The 21,815-nt window shown below is 38.5% G+C and overlaps 2 protein-coding genes across 5 annotated transcripts; both read left to right on the top strand.

Annotated features, from left to right (window-relative positions):
* The first annotated feature begins 343 nt into the window (after positions 1-343).
* On the top strand, positions 344-3,012 carry LOC128026403 (NFU1 iron-sulfur cluster scaffold homolog, mitochondrial-like). The gene is made up of 8 exons (XM_052613496.1): positions 344-557; positions 794-882; positions 1,013-1,148; positions 1,247-1,313; positions 1,400-1,511; positions 1,607-1,670; positions 2,165-2,339; positions 2,432-3,012. The coding sequence occupies exons 1-8, from the start codon at positions 502-504 to the stop codon at positions 2,501-2,503; spliced, it is 771 nt and encodes a 256-aa protein (XP_052469456.1). The 5' UTR covers positions 344-501; the 3' UTR covers positions 2,504-3,012.
* A 709-nt stretch (positions 3,013-3,721) lies between these two features.
* Positions 3,722-21,474, top strand: LOC128026401 (cell division cycle and apoptosis regulator protein 1). Of its 4 annotated transcripts, XM_052613489.1 has the most exons (26): positions 3,722-3,832; positions 5,113-5,270; positions 5,521-5,687; positions 6,826-6,957; positions 7,737-7,769; positions 7,920-8,116; positions 8,213-8,339; positions 8,456-8,569; positions 10,165-10,357; positions 10,445-10,586; positions 10,715-10,870; positions 11,326-11,554; positions 11,639-11,752; positions 13,310-13,476; positions 14,161-14,371; positions 15,369-15,452; positions 16,436-16,624; positions 16,709-16,900; positions 17,321-17,539; positions 18,361-18,496; positions 18,583-18,671; positions 18,744-18,890; positions 19,220-19,343; positions 19,448-19,633; positions 19,849-20,054; positions 20,136-21,474. In XM_052613489.1, exons 2-26 carry the CDS (start codon positions 5,159-5,161, stop codon positions 20,190-20,192), a joined length of 3,723 nt encoding a protein of 1,240 aa, XP_052469449.1. In that variant the 5' UTR covers positions 3,722-3,832; positions 5,113-5,158; the 3' UTR covers positions 20,193-21,474. The 4 variants fall into 4 exon arrangements, with proteins under 4 accessions (XP_052469449.1, XP_052469452.1, XP_052469450.1 ...); XM_052613492.1 differs by lacking the exon at positions 8,456-8,569 and having other exon boundaries at positions 11,329-11,554; XM_052613490.1 differs by lacking the exon at positions 3,722-3,832 and having other exon boundaries at positions 11,329-11,554.
* The last annotated feature ends 341 nt before the right edge of the window (positions 21,475-21,815 follow it).

Below are 21,815 nucleotides of genomic sequence, written 5' to 3'. Positions count from 1 at the left end.
ATGAAAGGAAATGTAAGGCAGAATGTGAGCGACTGACAGGCTGACCATTCATTACATTGCATCTGTTTGTTTTCTTTTTGTCATAGGCCTATGAAGTGAATGCTGGAACTGGCATCTGTCTATTATCTCTCTAACATCTCATTTTGTGTGATGCAAAAGAGAACTCAGGCGAAGTTTAACTAACAATGAATTTGAGTAAAACCTTACGTTAGGGTAATAAAAATTTTCGTTTTTATTTTGAGGTAACATTTGGTAAGCTATCCCTTTAAGAAGTGCGCTGCGCCTCTTTCATGTCAGGTGCAATGCAGTTGTTTTGACGTAATTAACTCTGAGTTCGCACCACTGATCTATATTGTGGTTCGTACTCATTTCAACACATATTTGTATAAAGACTAGATATATTTTAATTACACGCACTATTAATTTAACATACACACAGGCGTATTTTTCAGCAGGAGAATTACTGTCCGCTTCGGGGTCCTAAATTTCAAAACAATCGAAATGGCGGCGTCTGTAAGATGGAGTCTGTTGCGCTTCATGCGCTCACATCATTTGAGGTTAGAAATGACATACTGCATCTTTTAAAGTATTCAAATCCAAGATTTGAAGTGTATGGTTGCGTAATATAATGTGATGTGACGATTGTGCTGGTTTACCATAGTAACCATAGTTTCACCAAAATACTACAGTTAAACGATTACCTTGGTATTAACTTCAGCTGTCACACACTCTGTGTGTGTGTCTTTTTTGCCTTTACAGTGTGTGTAGAGACTAATCGTCTGTTTTCTCTTAGATTGCCTGTAAATGACAGAAATCAGCGTTATTCAGTGTGGTCTGCCCACAGAATACAGTCTCAACTGTATGAATTCAAGCCATTCTTAGGTCAGGCATTTTATTTTTTTTACCTCATATCCTCTTTAATCCATAACAAACCACTTTTGATGAATTCAAGTTTGTAATGCTGTTGAATTTAATATCTTAAAGCCCTGTAATCTTGCTTTTTTTATTGCAGTGCGAAACCTTTCAGTTGTAACTCAAGACACCCCAAACCCCAGAAGTCTGAAGTTTCTTCCTGGTAAACCTGTTCTGGGGATGGGGACTCGAGATTTCCCAACATCAAACTCGGCTGAGAGTTTCCCTTTAGCCAGGTGAGCTTCACTGTAGAAGTATAGTGTCCTTCTGCAAGCAGTCATTTGAATGTAATCTTACTGTGCATTAAAATACCTTTGTTATAATCATCCAACAGGGATCTTTTCCAAATTGAAGGCATAAAAAGTGTCTTTTATGGCCCAGATTTTATCACATTGACTAAGGTAGCATTCCCAGATAAAGTTTGTTTGATTGTTAGCCTGTTTGAATGCTGGATTTAACTATATGAATGTGCTGTAACTTCTTAAAGACAGACGATGATGTTGAATGGACAGACATTAAGCGACATGCGATTGAGGTCATTACTAAGTTCTTTGAGAGTGGAGAGGCCATCACAACAGGAGCAACTCACGCTGAGAGCAGTGAGCAAACACTGACTTAACATTAACACAGATCCACTAACTACATTCTGATGCATTGTATTTCAAATCTGTTTCTTTATTTCTTTATTCTTCAGGTGTTACAGAAGATGATGATGAAGTTGTCTTAATGATAAAGGAACTTTTAGACACACGGATCAGGTATGTTTGTATTGTTTTGATTTAATATATTCTACGGTTTAAAAGTTTGTGGTCGGTAAGTTTTCTTTTTTTTATTGTGCAAGCCGGATTCATTAAATTGATCCAAAGTGGTTTCTTAGATGTTTTACAAAAACACCATCATTTAAAATAAACGCTGTTTACACATCAAGTGTCACTGAAGACTAGTGCAATGATGCTGAAAATTCAGCTTTGACACCACAGGAATAAATTACATTGTAAAATATAATAAAACAGTTATAGTTTAAATAGTTCATTCCAAAACTGTATTGAAAGCATGTTAATCTTTATTTAGTTTTGCCACTTAAACAATTATTAATTTAGAATTTTAGAATGTCAATACAAGCCACTAGCATGAAAAGCTTTTAGAAAAAATGACTGCATGCGTGGATAAGACATTTAAATCAGTAGCTAGTTATGTGTTGAAGGTTTTTAGATGAGCAGCAGAGCTCAGTGCTGTGTCTGCTTTCCTTCAGACCCACGGTTCAGGAGGATGGTGGAGATGTTATATTCAAAGGCTTTGAGGATGGCACAGTGAAGCTGAAGCTGGTTGGCTCCTGTACAGGATGTCCCAGCTCCACAGTTACCCTAAAAAATGGCATCCAGAACATGCTGCAGTTTTATATTCCTGAGGTGGACATGGTAGAACAGGTAATCTATTCATGAGAACATCTTTTGCATATTGTAACTACAGTGATCATGACTTTCATTATTGTGTGTGTTTTTTTCTTTTATTCAATAAGGTTGAGGATGAAGTGGATGAGATCAACATGAAAGTGTTTACAGAACTGGACAAGACACTGCAAGACTCATAGTATGAGATCCAGCTCTGAAGGACACACAATTCAATTGTTGTCATAATTCTAGTGGGATTCACACACTCCATAGGGATGCTGTACATTTAAGTTGCAGAATCTATATAGAATATACTGTAATATTTAACCAAGCTCAAAGCTGTAAGTTTTTCTGTTTTTAATATGATTGCAAGTGCACTCACTGAGTTACAAGGAGTCTTAACTAGTTTGCTACTTGTCTGACAGAAAAGGTTAACTTGAAGACGGTTATGCTTTTAATTGCAATGTTCATTGAACACTGAAATTTCACCTAGACGTCTAGTGAGTGCAGTAATTCTTTTATAGCATGAAAACAATGCTGGGATCCTGATGCATTCTTAAACCTGATATGGTCACTTGAAGGAATGCAGATCTTTAAGAGGCTTTGAGAATGTGGTCAGTTGTGAACGTCTGTATTCATGATCATCTACGGCTGACATCCAGAAGTTCTGGAGGACCTATAATGAAATAAAACAGTTGTGTATAAATTATTCATTGTCTTGGTGTAGATATTCGTCCTACTGTTTACCACTATTTTCTTTGAATGTTTATCTGTCTGCATTTTTTTAAGCTTCTGTTTTATACTCTGTTTTCCATTTGAGCATAAAAAAGTCAGCATGTTTATGAACCAGCCTGTTTCACTAATTACTCCAGAATGAAAGATTTGAATATCCACGATAAAAATGCCCAGAAACAGTGTTTCAGAAGCACCTGTGGCATTAAATCATTTTGCGATATGAGCATCACACATCTAGATGGTGTACTTTTAAAACAAATTCTCAAATTGCTATTTTGCTTTTATGGACAGCAATATTTATGTAGTTAGTGTGTTTTACAAAAACAATTGGGAAATGTAATTTAGTGTCAAAAACAATCAGGATGTTGTGCCGTTTCCTCATAGAAATAATTTTAGAAACTTCAAACCTAAGAATGAAACTTGCTTGTTTACTACATAGTTGGAAAATCCTACTTATTATATATTTTTTATTTATTAAAAGAGTGTTCATTTATGAAAGCAATGGCCATAAACAGTCTTCATTTTCAGTTTGTCTAAAAGCTGACAAAAGATTCTCTCTGATCTCATTTGAGGGGAAAACATGATATTTAAATAAAGTGATTGAGAAATAATAAAATGACTAATAATAATAATATAAAAAACGGTTCAGTTATGTTTGTAGGACTGTTTTTCTTCGTTGTCGTGTGTCATCTGATCCTGGATCACCGTCGAACTGATGCGCTTCAGGCGAGCTGCGCATGCGCATCATCCAGACCTACAGTGTTTCTCTGCCGGTGAATGAGAGAGGACGGACGGTAAGCTGCGGCAATAACAGATCGCTTGCATGTTTACATATTGACTGGAGTTTTGATATAGTACTAATGCTTCATCGAGAACTTGCTTGTGTGTTAATCTGCGTTAATTGTATACACTTTTGAGGTGTAAAAGAGACACAAGACAGCGTGCTCATGCGAGGGCCCGTTTCTCAGACTGCTGAAAAACAAAACACTGCAGTCAGCACAGTTGTGCTGTACACACTACCACTGAGACTGCTGTTAAGTTTAAGTTATTACGCTTTATAGTGGCCGAGAGACGTAATACAAGGTTTTAAATGGTTTGGTCAGTGTTGTGTCGCCGCGTTAGCTGCTTAGCTTGCTGCATTGAGAATACATTGGTGTGCTAGGCTAGTGCAGATGAACGGTTTCATAGTAAAAGTGATTATTTGGGTCTTCACATAAAGGTCACGAAGAAGTTAATGTTGCGTAGTCGCTGTAGATCTGGACTTAAACTGAGTTTTAAAGCGGGAAGGGGGTTTAAAAAGTCTGTTGGTGTTCTGGAACTGACAGATGGCTTTGGCTGTGTTTCAAAATCTAGTGAGCTCCCTAAATAGACAGCATGTCCGAGTTTACATTTTTTTTAATTAGGTTTCAAACAATCTTGCAAACTTGACTGTTAACTATCAGTAAATTGCACAGAGCTTCTTTAAACCTGCTGTATTTATGAATCTGTACATTAAACAAAAGTCGTTGCTTTCTTTGAACGAAATAATTACATTTCATCCATCAAAGTTGAGAGAGATCCCTCACTAGGCAGCAGGTCAGAGTGCATTCAGAGTCACTGGCTCTTGAGATCATGATTAATTATTTAAATTATTTAACACAGCTCGCAGTTATCGGTTAATAAAACAAATCTTCACAGATTTTTAATTTAGTTTAAGTTAGTCTTTATAATAACCTAAATGTGTTAATAAACATTAGTATAATTGGAAGCTTGATCATTTTAAGCTATTATCAGCCCTACTTTCTGTTTCAAGTTTAAAAACAAGCATCTTACTGCAGCAGTAGTAATAAAATATCATATAGCTGTCTGATATATGGCTCGAGGGCCTTTTGATTGTTGTCTTTCTTGGGCAATAGGGGCCTTAAAGTTACAAAGATCAAGACTATTGACTGTGTGTCTTGTGATCATCCGCTGTGTTGTCTTGGCAAGCAGCCACTGAAACACACACTATATTTCAGGTCCTGTCCGTCCAGTTTTATGCTTGTACAGTTTAGAGCTTGCAGTTTTAGTTAGTAAATGATTATTTTCCTCGCAGGAAATAATCTTCCTCCTGATCCAGTGGAAAGCGTGAGCAGGTCTCCATGGCCCAATTCGGGGGTCAGAAGAACCCTCCGTGGGCGGCCCAGTTCGCCGCCACAGCAGTTTCACAGCCCGGCCACTCAGGACAGTCACTGGACCTGAACAGTTTACACTGTAAGTCATCATAAATGAACAAATACTTGAATCATTGGCACTGTGCTACTTTCGCTTTCAATTGCAATTTACTGAATGTTAGTCTAAATGTGCATTCATAGTCTCAAGCTTTATCTTTAATTTGTGAAGGTCAAAGTTCAAGATGTTTTATGTTTGGGTTTCTCTGAGTGGTCAAAGTTTGCTTGTGTTTGTCTGAATGTTGTTGCCAGCAGTTGCCATGTCCTTACTATCTCACACATTTCTCCCGTAGCGTTAGGAGTACAGCAGCCGTCCCTCTTGGGAGCGTCTCCTATGTACACTCAGCAGTCGGCTTTAGCCTCCCTCAACACACAGTCGGCTGCCAACTACCAGCTCTCGCAGCAGACTGCAGCGCTCCAGCAACAGGCCGCAGCAGCCGCTGCTGCAGCATTACAGCAGGTGAAGCCCTGGCTGTGATCCATCACCGTAATGCAGCTGGAGTAAATGCATAATAAAGCCTTTGGCTATGTTTGGAATAGCATACTAACATGCGGAATGTATAATTTATGAAGTATTCTACAGTATATAGTGTGTATACTGCGAATAGCATGCAATTATCCCTAATCCCTAGCGAATAACAATCAGCATTTTCATTTCTAGTGTCATGAAAGCATTTATTTGGGAAAACTAAGTAGTAAAGGGCTGCATGATTTTGGGGAAATCGTTTAGTTTTTTTGATGTAAATGTTTTTCTGATAAAAATTGTGTTTGCAATTTAAATGGGATAAAAATAATAACACAATTTAGATTTATATATAAATAAGGATAAGTAAATAATTTATTATTATTATTATCATTATTATTAAATAAAAAATATATACTGTTTATTTAAGCATAATAAAAATCAACAGTATATTACTATTCAAAAATTTCACTGTATAAAAAAAGAGTATTAAGGAAAATAATCGTCGTCATAATACATTTATTTTATATTAAAACCTTAAAATTGCTATAATAATATTAATGGCTGTCGTAAATTTCTTCATTTTTCAGACGTTAAATCATCAAACTTGTATTCTGCTGGAAGAACTGCAGGCAGATCTCTTAGACTGTTAAACATTTCTCATTACAATTGAGGGAAGATGGTTGCCAAATGCTGCATTCTCAAGTGCACTTTAAAGCAAACTCAGAGCAGATGCAGAAAGTTAGTGCGGCGCAGCATTTACTGTGAACCATGCCACTCACAAAACCTCGCTTCACTATTAAAAGATGCAGCACATATATTGATTTTAATTCAGTATCAGCCCTTGATATCTGACAATCGCAATGAGCCATATCGCAATTTCAGTTTTATTTCAATTAATCATGCAGCCCTAGTACACAATTATTATTTTCCAAAAATAGTAGTAGTTATACAGTGTGTGCTTTGCACTAACCTAATCTCATTCTGTTCACTGCAGAGCACAAAGTGCTTCCTCCATCAGTCTGAATTGTACTCGTATGCATTTCTAGCATGTTCAGTGTTGGAGTGCTGTAACCTGAGCCCCTCCTCCAGCCTGCAGTGAGCAGTCTTGAGTCACTGGTGTGTTTTATTTTAGTCGCAGATCAATTCAGCCCTGCAGCAGTATCAGCAGCAGCAACAACAACAACAACAGCAGCAGCAGCAGCCGCCTCAAGCCCCCCCACAACACCCTCCACATCAACAAACTCTATACAACGTCCCACATCAGGTGCATATGTGGGCTCTCATCCGCACCTCCTCTTTTACTTTGCCTCATAGCTTTTCTGAAGCCTTTGTTTTATCATGAAGGTTGTTGGTATACTTTCTTGTGCGTTCCACGGGTCTTGGGGTCTCTTTAGATACAAGCGCCTGTCAGGTTCATAAATGGATACATCATGACAGATGAACTAAAAGTGCAGCAGTCAGCACAGTGGTTACTCTAAAGAGGACAAGTGCTGCAGTGCCTGTCTGCATTATTTAACTATCAGGACTCACTTCCAGTCTTACTAGACGGGTTGGTTCAAGCATGTATTGATTTTTTTAGTTCATACTTTTCAAATATGTGGTATCAACATTTAATTGTGGTTTTAAAAAAAGCTGCTGGGGTCAGTAAGATTTTTTTTTAAAGGAATGCATAAAAATGTATCAAAAGTGACAGTAAAGGCATTGATAATGTCATCGAAGATTTAAATAAAAGCTGTCCTTTTGAACTTTATTAATCAAAGAAAAAAAATCTATTATGGCTTCCACAAATATATTAAGTGGAGCAACTGATTCTAAACATTAATAATAAGAAGAAATGTTTCTTGAGCTGAAAATCAACACAGTAAAATGATGAGGAATAAATAAATATATTAATATAATTTTTAAAATCGATAACATGTATTTTGAATGGTATAGTGTAGTAATTGGAGCTTATATTTATACTGTTAACATAGAAAATGTCTAGATTTTGGATGTTAACAGTTTTTGCGTTATAGTTAATGTGTAATTCTTTATTTCTCACAGCTTCCACAACCCCAACAAGCCCTGCTATCACAGGTACACTGAGTTTCCAAATTCTGAATATGCATCACATTTTTTTCTCATCTATTTATGTTTAAATGTGTAAAACGAAGCAAAAGATCTCTTAACATTGCCAGATATGAAATGTGTAAATGTTCTACCGGTGGTGCTGTGTGTATTATGCAGCCCCCTGTTGCCTTGCCCACCAGCCTGAGCCTGTCAAACCCCCAGCAGACGGCACAGATAACCGTATCCTACCCGACCCCGCGCTCCAGCCACCAGCAGCAGACCCAACCCCAAAAGCAGCGTGTTTTCACCGGGGTCGTCAGCAAGCTACACGATACTTTCGGCTTTGTTGATGAGGATGTCTTCTTCCAGCTCAGGTGCATTATGTTGTAAATGGGCAATTGTGTTTAAGCTTTCAAGTTCAGGGGTGTATAACTTCTGGGTGTGTGTGTGCCCTTTTTTTGTTTTTGTAGTGCGGTTAAGGGGAAAACACCCCAAGTCGGCGATCGTGTTCTGGTGGAAGCTGTCTACAATCCCAACATGCCTTTCAAGTGGAATGCCCAGCGCATCCAGACGTTACCTCAGCTGCCCAACCAAACGGTTAGCAAACCCACGTGGTCTGAAAGGATCCCTGGCAGATACAGTCTGATATGTCTCTGCCTTCACAGTGTGTCATGATGCTGCTGTTGATTCCTGTGTTCTTAATCTCCATGTAGCACCAGCCGCCTCAGCCCTTACCTCAGGTTTCCCCACAGCTGTCCAGCTTTTACTCTGAAGCAGGAATGCAGCGCTACTCTGACATGCACTCTGCGGTGGATTCAAGACAAAATGTAACCCACACCACTTGACCCCCAAATCCCCATTCTCTCCTCCTCTTCCCCTTTGTCTTCTGCTTGATCCGCTCCTCCACTCTCCTGTTTCACAAACAGGCTTCAGTCACATGTCCTTGGGTTTCTCTCTTTCCACCCAAGACAAGTCTCTGAAGCTTTTTCACCCTTCCCTGTATTACAGCTCACAGCTTCCGTGGTGGATTTGTAATTAAACATATTTTTTTTTGCAATCCATAGATTCCATCTTTAGCTAATCAGCACCTGCTGTGTTATTAATGGACTTTGTCTCAGGGGGGATGCTGTAGTCATATTTGTTTTATTTTAGTCTTATTTTTGTAATTTCCCTAATGAATTATTTGATTAATTTTTAAAGAGTTTTATTTAAAATTTCAGTAGTCCACATGCCAGTGAAGTTTTACCTTTTATAATAATTCTTAATACTAATTACAAATTAATTAATTACAAATTAATTAACCTAATTACAGAATTTAAGGCTAAAAATTAAAGGGGTCATATGATGTGATTTCATGTTTTCCTTTCTCTTTGGAGTGTTAAAAGCTGTGCATACTGAAGATCTGTAAAGTCTCAAAGATTAAAGTCTGAAATCCGAAGAGATATTCTTTATAAAAGTGAACCCTCATACACGCCCTCCTAAAACGCCTCTTTTTTTTTAAAATTTGTATTTATCTGATAATGAATTACCTGTACACAAATGTCACACTCAGCAGGTGCATGATGAAAAAGCAAATGCAAACTGGTGTGTTTTGTTTTATGTAACAAACAGTACTTGTGCGACACTGTCTCCGTTGGAAATGCCCAGAATACATGGCTTCTTGCATTTATTTTCTTGAAAGAAAGTGCCTTTTTGTGCTTTTTTTCCCCAAAGCAAGACTTGAAAATCTATTGTGTCTTTTAACAGGGGCCAAAACCAGCAAATGGTAACAGCAGTGCTTCTGCCTCCTCTGTCTCCAGTTATTTCTAACCATTTATTTTCTTTAGTGCTCCTTGATTACTCATTTAGGCACATTGTCCTCCCATCCTATAAAACAGGTTACCTAAACATTATGTACTGGATTAATGTTATTTATTTAAAGGCTTGCTTTATAGCTCCTAGCACCATAATCATTTTGATGTGTTGAATCAATGTGCAGCAATATGCTTGTGTTTTCTTTTGATAGATGTTGACTTGTTGTCTGAAATACAGCTAGGTGATGTTAATTGAATATATCATTTTTATTGTGTATTTGGTATATTTTCCTATTTAAATATATATATATATATATATATATATATATATATATATATATATATATATATATATATATATATATATATATATATATATATATATTTTTTTTTTTTTTTTTTTTTTTTTTTCAGGATTCTTTGATGAAAAGAAAGTTCAAATAAATTATTTAAAAATTATAAATGTAACATTTGATTAGTTAAATTCAATTATTTGAATTTAAGTGTGTTTGAAGTTGACTACCTTTATGTGGGGGGCGGGGCATAATATGTTGTGATTTTGCACTATAAAATTGGCAGCTGTACATACCAGCAAAGCCAACTGTTTGGTTCTATCTCTTCTTATTCAGAACCAGCCACCAGGCCCAAACATGATGAAACAAGGTCCCACCATGCTGCAGTCTCTCCCCCCGCCCACCACGTTCAGCGTCCAGGCCCAGGGACCTCCTCCGTCTCTTCTGCAGGCCCAGCTCTCTGCTGCCTCTCTGGCCCCACTGCTGCAGAACCCCCCACAGCCCCTGCTTCCCCAGCCTCCCCCTAAAGGTACATCGAACCCTCCTCCTTTCACAGAGTCGCTCTTTTACAGAATCAGATCTGACCTCCCATCTCTCTCTCTCTCGCCATGTGTAGACTCTGTGTTCTCAGGGGGTTTGCTACAGCCCCCGGTGCGGATGATGCCTCAGCCGCAACAGGTGAGGCGCGTGGACCCCTCACCCCGCTTCCCCAGCCGCAGTGACCGACCAGAACTCATCCTGAGGAAAGATGACCGCAGGTCAGCGCTCATGCATACTAATTGAGTAACTGAGTAGAATTGCTTCAGTAGTTTGGTCCCAAAAATGGATATTGTGAATGTTTATTCGCTGTACGTGCTCAAGCTTTGTTTTGCCTGTGTTTATGTAGTCGGGAAAGAGATCGAGAGCGAAGGAGATCAAGAGAACGATCACCCCCACGGAAGCGTTCTAGAGACCGGTCTCCTCGCAGAGAGCGCTCTCCAAGACGGCCACGCAAAGTCGTCCCAAGATATACAGTGCAGTTCTCCAAATTCTCTCTCGATAGGTAAGTTAATAGTCGTACAGGAAGAAGATGTCTTGTTGCAAATAATTAATTTTTTTTCAGTCGATTCACGATGAACCAATTTAAGTATCTCACTATTTTTTTTCTTGTTTGATTTGTGTCACAATAGGAAAGAATATACGAACAACTTCTGTTTCATGAAAAATTTAGGCAACACTGGTTAAGATTTATCAGTTGGTTTTAAATAACCAATAAAATTTGACCTTCACAGAACATAAACTTGCATTACGAGCTCAACAGAATCAAAAAAGCACAGAGATCTTGAAAAGTTTATACAGCGATCTGTCACGCCACATCAAAGAGAGTCAAAACGGCATTTATTGTTTGAATTTCCTGAAAAAAAGGACATAATTTGATCAATGCGTACCGAACCAAAGGTTTTCAGTATGATTGCGTGTACCGTTACACCCCTAAAGACTGTCTGTCTCTGCTCTCAGTAGTTACAACTGTGACGTGATGGAGTTGCGGCGGAGGTATCAGAGCCTCTACATCCCCAGTGACTTCTTTGACGCGGTGTTTACCTGGGTAGACGCCTTTCCCTTAACACGGCCTTTCACTTTTGGAAACTACTGTAACTTCCACATCATGCATAAAGAGGTGGACTCTCTGGTGAAGAACACTGCTGTGCTGGACCCCCATGATGCCAATCACACGTACAGCGCAAAGGTACCACCCTCCCTCCCAGTTATGGTCATCTTTTTTTGTGTGGTGGTTTTTGGCAGTCATACTTAATATTGATGATTGTTCTAGGTAATGCTACTGGCCAATCCTAGTCTAGATGAGCTGTACCATAAGTCCTGTGCTCTGGCAGAAGATCCAGCAGAGCTGAGAGACTCCTTCCAGCACCCTGCCCGCCTCATCAAGGTACAGCTCTCTGAGTGACACCATTAACTGCTTGTTATTCAACCACTAACTTATGTGCTATTTTAGGACAATTGTTTTGCATTAATGCTGTAGTATTTCTCAGGAATGGACAATATTACAATGTCTGGGACTGTAGATATTATTACTGTGGACCTTTTTCAAAGACCGTGATGATGCATTTCCACAGTTAATAACATTCTAAATCTATAGTGTGTATTTTATATATATATATTTATTTATTTTTATTTATTTTTATGTAATGCACATTTATAAGACTATATTTTTGTGGTATATTATCTAGGTACTGGTATTACATTTCAGAAAACAAGTTAACGCTACTGTGTGAGTGTTTTTAACACATCGAGGGAGTGACAGCAGAGGTGACACATTTCTCTTGAACAAAAGAGAAGAGAAACTATGTCTGCAAAAAGGCCTGCTAGTTCATGCGTTTTAAGACATTCTGCATTTTTTGCTAGCAGTAAAGCTTCCTGTCGCGCCAGGAACTGAATAAGAAAGAAATACAAAATTATTTCTCACATCCAGTTTATTCTGACCATGATGAGGCACATGTCAGAAAAATGTTGTCTCAATACCACAATATTTGTAGTTTCATTCCGTTTTCTAATAACACAGCAAAAACTAACTTGCTTTTTTAACACACTCCTAATTTAAAAAACATTTATTATATATTATTATATTATTAACGAAGCTAATAATGATAAATAATAGAACAATGTAATGTAAAATTAAATAATTTTAAACATTCTGGAAGAAATTGAGTTTTTCTTCAGCATTAAAACATGCACTACTGCTCAAAAGTTTGAAGTTGGTCATCTTTGCATTTGTAATTAAAAATACAGTAAAAACTGTAATATTGTGAAATATTAATACAATTTAAAATTACTGTTTTCTATTGTAATATATTTAAACATTTTTTTCCCATGATGACTCCCAAAGCTATTCTGATGTTATGCTCAAGAAACACTTCTTATGATCAATGTATTATAAATGCATTATCAATGAAAGCAGTTGTCCTGCGTAATATTTCTGTGGAAACTGATATTTCTTTTAGGATTACTTGAATCAGAAGTTTGAAAATAACAGCATTTATTTGAAATAAAAATCTTTTGTAAGATTATCTTTAATGCAATTCTTGCTGTAAAGTATTTTATTTTTAGGTAGTTCAGTGTTTACCAAAATTTACCAACTATTTAACATAATTTATCTCTGACTGAAATGTTATTACATATTACATATCATTTATTTGCAAAATGTCAAACGTTTAATGGGATTTAACCTTAAGGACCCTGCTATTGCAATCTGTTAATTAGAATGCACACTGAAACATTTCTTGTTCCCTTGGACACTGAAAGATGTTTGTCCACTCCTGATTATGACGTGGGGAGTTTCTGTCTCTGTCCTTTTCCATTGCTGAATGCTTTTCTGTGTGGAATAAGCTCTTGTGATGTTGTCGCTCCCTGTGTCCGCCTCATACGCCTCTTTCAGAGCGATCGGTGGCTCCCAGCATCTTGTAACTCCTTTGACCTCTGTTTTCAGTTCCTGGTGGGGATGCGGGGCAAGGACGAGGCTATGGCCATCGGGGGTCACTGGTCTCCCTCTTTGGATGGGGCCGACCCGGAAAACGATGCCTCGGTTCTTATAAAGACAGCCATACGTTGTTGTAAGGCTCTGACAGGCATTGATCTGAGTTTATGTACCCAGTGGTAAGTACATCTCCTTTCTCGGTTTGTGCCGATGCATCTCCTTGTAATCTCCATGTGTGCAAAAAAACAAAAAAAGGCAGACAGGCAGAAAAGTCTGTGACCCGCTGCATGGTTTTTTGACACAGCAGAGTATCTCCTGACATGTTCGATGCTTTTGTGTGTATAATTTTGATTTGTCAAGTTTAGTTTTGCAATGATTACGCTACTGTGTGTGGCAGTCCTGCCTCTGTATCTATGTGGTGAATGCATTGATTCTTTTGCTCCGAGAGCAGAGCCAGAGGAGTCGCCGCCATCGTTACTTTCTGTTCTCTCTGACCTTTGCCTTGTGTTAAATATCTTACATATTTAACTTGCTTTCACTGTGTCTGAATCTGTCCCTCTCTCACACCCCGGGGGCTCGTAAGCTATCTTTCGAGAGCGATGGGTTCAGATTGACGGGGTGCAGGGGGGCGGGGTCTTCGTCGTTTTTGATATTGTCTGTCGACCTCCCTGATGCGTGGCTGCCGTTCATCCTGAGAAACCCCCCATGGAGTTCTGCAGACTGTATTTTCTCATACGTGTCTCATTCGGGGGGTCGAAGGGGTCAGAGCTTTTTGTGTGTGTGTATGTGTGTGTGTGTGTTGGGGGAATTGGGTGATGTCTCACAGAATGTTTCTTTCCAACGCGCTTCTTCCTTTGCGACAGGTATCGTTTTGCAGAGATACGCTATCACCGCCCTGAGGAGACTCACAAAGGGCGGACAGTCCCCGCACATGTGGAGACAGTGGTTTTATTTCTCCCGGATGTTTGGCATTGTCTTCCTACCCGCTCAGAGTGGGAGGGCCTGTCCCGTGGACTCAAGGAGCAGCTGGCAGAGAAACTCGTGGCTGAACGGAAGGAGGCTGATGGAGAACAGGCACTGAACGCTAATCTCTCTCTTCTCATTTCCGCTTCTCACAGGCACAGGAATAGACAAACAAAACACTCAAAACACAGAAAGAAACAGACAAGTATCACAGGCATCATACAGAACCCACTTTTACCATCCCTTGCTCTCATCCCTGTCTCATCCCTGACCCTCCACCCCATTTCCTCCTGCTGTCCCTCTGTCACGCAGTCTCACACACAGCCGGAAGAGATTAGGTCCTACTTTATGACACCTGTCAACTGGTAAAACAGCTTCCAGCTCTGTCAAATGCACGATTGACAGCCCTGATTAGTAACTCTTAATTTCCTGTTTAATTTCAACCAATCCTATCTGAAAATTGAACCAATGAGATCAATTGGGAAATGAATGCTGGAATCTGGAGAGCCAGTTGCGTTTATGATGTTTGTGTGTTTTGTTTTCCTGTTCAATATCTGCCGAACTCTCTCGGAGTTCTGTCTCTTGTGTGTCTCTTTTTTTATTTTTTATTTACACCGTTCTCTGATTGGACTGTGTCTAGACCCTTTGTGGATGTGATTTTTCCAGGGAGGTTGTTTATCCGAGGACAGTTCTGGCTAGGTGTTTAAGAAAACAAGCTAAAGAGAGTGTACATGTGGGCCAAAAAAAGGCAGCAGTAAATGTAGATGTGAGGTTTGGAGACCTTCTCTGAGTGCATCTGTCCCATGTCCATCTCTTGAACCCACTGTCATTGATTATCTTTTTGTATTCCACAGAACTGGCATTTATTGGCTGATGAGTGGGATATGGATCTGTTTCTGAAAGCTAGAGAGCTTCCGTGTATCCTAGCAGTGGATATTTATTTTTTTACCCAATCAAGAGCTCAGTAGGAGGAGACAATGAGAGACAGTTGTGACCTTGCTTCTTGCACGGATCAGCTTTTGTTTCAAAAACTTCTTGGAGTCTGAGAGTGGTGTGTTAACATGCCGTTGTCTTTTCTCTCTTCCTCTCTTTCACATAACGTGCACAGGAGGAGGAGGATAAGGATGAAGATGATTCAAAGGAAGTCACTACCCCAACTCACTGGGCCAAGCTTGATCCGAAATCCATGAAGGTGAGATTCCCACAAGCAGGTTTTCTGCTACAGACTGAACTTTCATTATTTTACATCAATATTCTCTGTATTCTGTTTCATGGGGTCTTTATACCCTTTATAGACCCAATGAAATGCTTTTTAGTATGCTGAGGTATAGAAAGACTTAATAACCAATAACCAATAGTTTTTAGTTTAGCCACACCCTTTTTTTTTTATAGACACTGATTTTGTCGTTTGTTAACAATAGTTAATGTATGAAATAACAATGAGCAATACATTTGTTATTGTATTTGTTAATCTTTGTTAATGTTAGTTAATGAAAATAGTTACAGACTTTACATTATTAAACTAATTAAACTAAATGCTGCTCTTTTGAACTCGGCAAAGGATCCTGAAAAAAAAAACATCACAGTTTACACAAAAATAGTTTTTGACATCGACGATAATAAGCAATGTGTCTTGCATTAAATGAGCATATTTGCAGGATTCCTGAAGGATCATGTGACGCTATAAACTGTCATTTTAAATGTTAATAATATTTCACAATATTAACGTTTGTTTTTTGTTTTTTCTAAATGCAGCATAACTTTTTTTTTTTTTAAAGCTAAAACAAAAAAACTGAAGGGTATTGTATTTGATATAAAGTATCAATTTGATGGTTCATTGTTACAAGAATGGAGAATCATTAAAAATGGCACATTTTGTAAATTTTCTTTTCTTTAAATTATTTGTGCGCTTGTGTTGAGAAAACCTTGCTTGCAGACCAGCGTTTACATCATCAATCCGTCCATTAATAGTAGACATTTGTGCACTATTATGTATAATCATAGTTTCAAAATCTAGTGTAGAACTGGAAAAGTGCCCCAGTAATCTGTATATAAAAAAACCCCCACTTTAATCAACTGGAAAAGCCATAGAAATCAGTTGGAGAACAGCACAGCAAGACATAAATCTGGCTTCATGAGGTGTTTAAAGGGCTGATAAAATGAATTTGCACACAGGTCAATGACTTGCGTAAGGAGTTGGAGAGCCGTACACTGAGCTCTAAAGGGCTGAAGTCTCAGCTGATCGCTCGCCTCACCAAACAGCTGAAGGTGGAGGAGCAGGTGGAGGAGTCAAAGGAGCCGGAGAAGCCCGAACCTCCGAGTGTGGAGGAAGATGAGTCCTGCAGACCGGAGGATGACCGAGAGGTGAGAGAAGACCAGACGATCCGGCTTTTATATAGAGCCTGTCTCATCAATCGCATGCAAACGTGAAAAAATGTTTCCCTCCAGGAAGAGGAGCGAAAGCGACAGGAGGAGCAGGAACGTCAGCGCAGAGAGAGACGTTATGTTCTGCCAGATGAGCCCACCATTATCGTCCACCCCAACTGGGCTGCCAAGAACGGCAAATTCGACTGCAGCATCATGTCCTTGAGTGTGCTGCTGGACTACAGACTCGAGGATAATAAAGAGCACTCGTTTGAGGTGAGGATCACTGCAGAGAGGGGAAACAACAAGGTTTTACTACAAAGTTTTAACTACAAAGTTTTAGGACATTTTTGCCTGACTTCACCTCATATAATTACACTATTCTGCTTTCAGATACACTTTTGAAACTAGTTCTCTTTGGCAGTGAGAGGAGGGACTTAACATTTGAAAAATAATCATACTCAATTAAAACTAAAACCATAAACATTTTGGTTGCTTGAAATAAAATATTAAAGAAAACCAGTTGCCATGTCAGCATTTCTTATTTGCATTAAGTTTAACTTCATATACTAAAATAACTTAGATAATAAAATTTAACTTAAAATGTAAAATATATAAGGTATAGCATAATTAATAGAAGCTCTAGCAGTTTTCTAGTGATGCTAAATAACACTGGTCTTTTGGCATCTGTTTCAGGTGTCTTTGTTTGCTGAATTATTCAATGAGATGCTTCAGCGAGACTTTGGCTACAGGATCTACAAAGCATTCACTTGTCTTCCGAGCAAGGACGAGAGGAAAGACAAAAAAGAGAAAACTAAAAAAGAGGCAGACCGGAGGGACGTGAAGAAGGAGAGGGATGAAGAAAACGGAGAGCCGACCACAAAGAGAATGAGAGAGGAGGATGAGAAGAGGAAGGTGGGCAAGATACTAAAAAAGAGTTCCTACGACCATGAAAAACATGGAAATATCAGGACATTTTAATGCTGTGTCCTAAAAGAGTCATGGAAATTATGAAAAGGTTTCCATAGCAAATATTGATTAGTGATTGTGGTTTCACGCTTAATTTTATTTTTCACGAAAATGTTTATTTGGCATCATGATCAAGCAGAAAAGTCATGGGAGGCAGATTCACACTGATGGGTCAGAAAGCATGGAGAATGTGTTAGGATAGATTTTTTGATTTAGATTTTTTGATTTAGAAATGCTTAAAGGGTTAGTTCAGCCAAATATGAAAATTATGTCATTAATAACTCACCCTCGTGTCTTTCCAAACCCGTGAGACCTACGTTTATCTTCGGAACACAGTTTAAGATATTTTAGATTTAGTCCAAGAGCTCTCAGTCCCTCCATTGAAGCTGTGTGTACGGTATACTGTCCATGTCCGGAAAGGTAATAAAAACATCTTCAAAGTAGTCCATGTGACATCAGAGGGTCCGTTAGTATTTTTTGAAGCATCGAAAATACATTTTGGTCCAAAAATAACAAAAATTATGACTTTATTCAGCTGTGAATATTTATTATAATATTTATTATTAATAAATATATATATTTATCAAACTGTGTTCTGAAGATGAACGGAGGTCTCACAGGTTTGGAATGACATGAGGGTGAGTCATTAATGACATCATTTTCATTTTTGGCTGAACTAACCCTTTAAGCTTTGTGCTTTGTTCAAATGAAGCATCTTTTAAAGCTTTTTAAATATATATGGCCATTTTAATATCTTGTGGGTAAAGGATGAGGAGAAGGAGAGAGGTATTAAAAGAGAAGAATCCAAAGATGACGATGATAATGAAGACGGCAGCAGCAACAACAACGCTGATGAATACGACCCATTGGAGGCAGAGGACGCAGACGACTACGATGATGATGGTAGGGGCCACACTGTTTGCACCTGGATCCTCAAACACACTTTTGATCAGTTTTTGATCCAGAAACTGATTCTTTGTGCTCCTCAGACAAAGATGATGAAGACTCTAATGGCAGGGACCGAAGAGACGACCGGCGAGATGAACGGAAATCCAAAGAGAGGTCATCTAAAGATAAAGTGAGTCAGCCACACAAAATCTTTCTTCTACTGAGAGGAGTGGAGTGCTTTATTATTTCAATCTGTCTGTAGGATGAGAAGAAAAAACAGATGGTGACGTTTAACAAGGATCTGCTGATGGCCTTTGTGTACTTCGACCAGAGTCACAGCGGCTACCTACTGGAGAAGGACTTGGAGGAGATCATGTACACGCTGGGCTTGCATCTCTCCAGAGCTCAGGTGCTGCTTCTGTCCAGTGAACACTGCTTCTGTATTATATTGAAGAAGAGCAATAATACAAACAATATCATAAATGTATTCTAGTAACTGTAATAATTATATATTTTAATATTAATACTTTATTATCTGATTTAATGTTAATATTAGTTCATAACAATACTTTTAAAATGGTACGAAGTGTTGTAATTATGTAAGATATATGAAAAATAATGTGTTTTTGAAGAACCTAGTACGAGAAACTTTTAGTTGCATCAAGCTTGAATTTCTTAGTTGCAAGCTATATTGCATATTTATAACAGACTAACGTATCTTGTTTGTTTGTTTTTCAGGTGAAGAAATTGTTAAACAAACCACTGGTTCGAGAGTCTTGCCATTATCGAAAGTTAACGGACAGACCTAAGGACGAGCCGAGCCCCACACTGACCTCCGATGCTCTGACAGACAACCTTTTAGGTGTGCAAAGACAATGATGGCTGGAACTGAGACCTTTATTTGTAACACTAGAGTACACATCCATGATGCTGCAGTAGACTGAATCCCTCTCTGTGCTCTGACAGGTAACCAGAGCTTGCTGCCCAGTCTAAAGGTCAAGCGGGAATCAGAGGACAGCAGCGAGTCGTCTAGCCTGATCGTCTACAAGGGATCGATGGTGGATGTGGGAAGCATGATGCAGAAGCTGGAGAAGAGTGAGAAAACCCGCGAGGAAATTGAGCAGAAGCTCATGCAGCAGGACATCAAAATGGGTAACAACCTCATCTGTCCTGTTTTCATTGTGTATTGAAACAAGCATGTCAGCAATGTCGAAATTCATCAGTGGAGCCATTTACATTTTCCTTTCCTCCAGATGTTTTCTTTCTTTCCTTTTGAAAATGATACCGTATGCTATGAACTGATAACGAACAAATTTTTCTACTCTCAAAACATTTGCATGGGCTAATCAGATCTTTTGGTTTTGTAGAGGAGGACTCAAAGCATATAGCGGAGCTAGAAGCAGCCCACCGCAGCCTTCAGAGGGAGCTGGAGGAGGTGAAGAACAATCTCAGAGAGACCGAGAACAACCTGAGAGCCTCGGACCAGCAGAAAGGCAGCTTTGAGCATCAGCTCCACAGCACAGTGTCCAGCCTCGACACCATCATGAAGGAGATCCAGGGCGTTCTATCACAAGTATGAACCTTCATTTGTTTTGTCACTGTGTGAAATGTAGTAAAATGAATCATGAGTGCTAGTGTTTTGTTTTTGATGCAGGGTGACCCTTCAGATGACAGTGACCAAAAAACTCAAGCTAATGGCTCCGATGAGTGAAGGTCCCTCTCCAGCTCATCCTCATCTAATCTCCCTTCAGTTGTGTAAATAAGCTTAAAACTGACCCAATTCTGAGGCTCGTTTCCTTCGATCGCTTTTGTATTCTGTGTACAGAGTTTTCATGACTGGAGGCAAACTCTAATTTTCCTCATAATTCTACATTCTTTGGTTTTGAAAAAGAATTCTTCAGAATCCAATGATTATTACGCTTGAAGTTTAAATGATTTGTTTGAATTATGCCAAAGTGTTTGGTTGCTAATCCATTGAAGCTTTTTTTGGCTGTTTTTATTTTCAGAAGTCGCTAGTAATTTTAACGTGTGTGTTGTTATATCAGCATATTTCATTGTTGAAATAATACATGATGTGTGCCAGTACGTGAGTTGTAAGCAGTTTATTTAGCAATAAAAGTTATTTATGTTTAAATCAAACATTAGAAACAGCCGTTAGGATTGTATTAGGATCTACGCGAAGCTGCTTTCTGACGTCTTTCATTGTTCCATAACAGTGATCGAAAAACATGTTTTATTCAGTGTCTTTCGTTTGTTTTGGTAACATCTGCGCATGCATATTAATTAGCGCATGCATATCAGCCTGATTCCTGAATAATAATCTTGCAGACTTCTCTTTTTTTATTCATTTGATTTGATCTTGATGCTTTGTTCTGTGATCTCTGTGTAATCTTACCAGGGTAGCTTTATGAGAATAGGGCAATGTTCTTTGTCATCTCAAACTAAAACCAAGGCAGTTACCCTGTTAAAGTTGCACAGGCTTGATCAGACTGAGCTGTTCATGTCCATTCTGAGTCCTGGGTACGTCATATCCGAGTGATTGTAATGTGTCAGAATAGTGTGAGGAGGATACTGTGTGTTTTCCAGTAGTTTGTTACGCTGGAATTGTTGGCAGGCATTGATTATTTAGTTTTTTTTTATGTTTTTCCTATTGTTGGCCCACTAAATAACATGAGAATGATTACAGTGGGTGGTTTCTGCTGAGTGGAAAAGAGCCAAACCTGGTCAAGTGCATATTATTTTTCTATTCTGAATGTACTGTATGGTTGTCCTGGTGAAAGAGAAGAAATAAAAGTGCTTCATTTTAAAATTGCATTCAGTTGAAGTTTGAATTTTCCCCATTTGTTAGGAATTTACAGGGGGTTTTGGGAACTTTGCAATGACATTTTTTTCCAGTAGATGGCAACATTTGTTTGATCTAAAGGGATCATGCATGCACTTTTATGAGGAAACGCAAGCAATGGGTTTAATAAACAAATATTCTTCTTCTCACAGACTTTGTTGAAGTTATTCTAACAGTGTGTAAAGTGTTTCCATTGTTTTAGTTTGCAGGATAAATTTACCTGAATGGGTGAAATGCATTGCATTTAATGCATTTCTGGTCAGACTTTATTTTAAGGTCCAATTCTCACCCATGAGCTAACAATTAACTATGACTTTTGCCTTAATTAACTCCTAATTTGCTGCTTCTTATTAGTTTATAAGTTAGTTGTAAACTGTAGGGTATTGGGTAGGATTATGGAGGCCATGCATTATATATACTTTATAAGCACGAATAAACAGCCAATATGTTAATAATAGCTAATAAGCAACTAGTTATTAGTGAGAATTGGAC

Source organism: Carassius gibelio, chromosome A13 (genome assembly GCF_023724105.1).
Source record: "Carassius gibelio isolate Cgi1373 ecotype wild population from Czech Republic chromosome A13, carGib1.2-hapl.c, whole genome shotgun sequence".
NCBI classification, from domain to species: domain Eukaryota; kingdom Metazoa; phylum Chordata; class Actinopteri; order Cypriniformes; family Cyprinidae; genus Carassius; species Carassius gibelio.
This window is presented reverse-complemented; position numbering and strand designations above follow the sequence as displayed.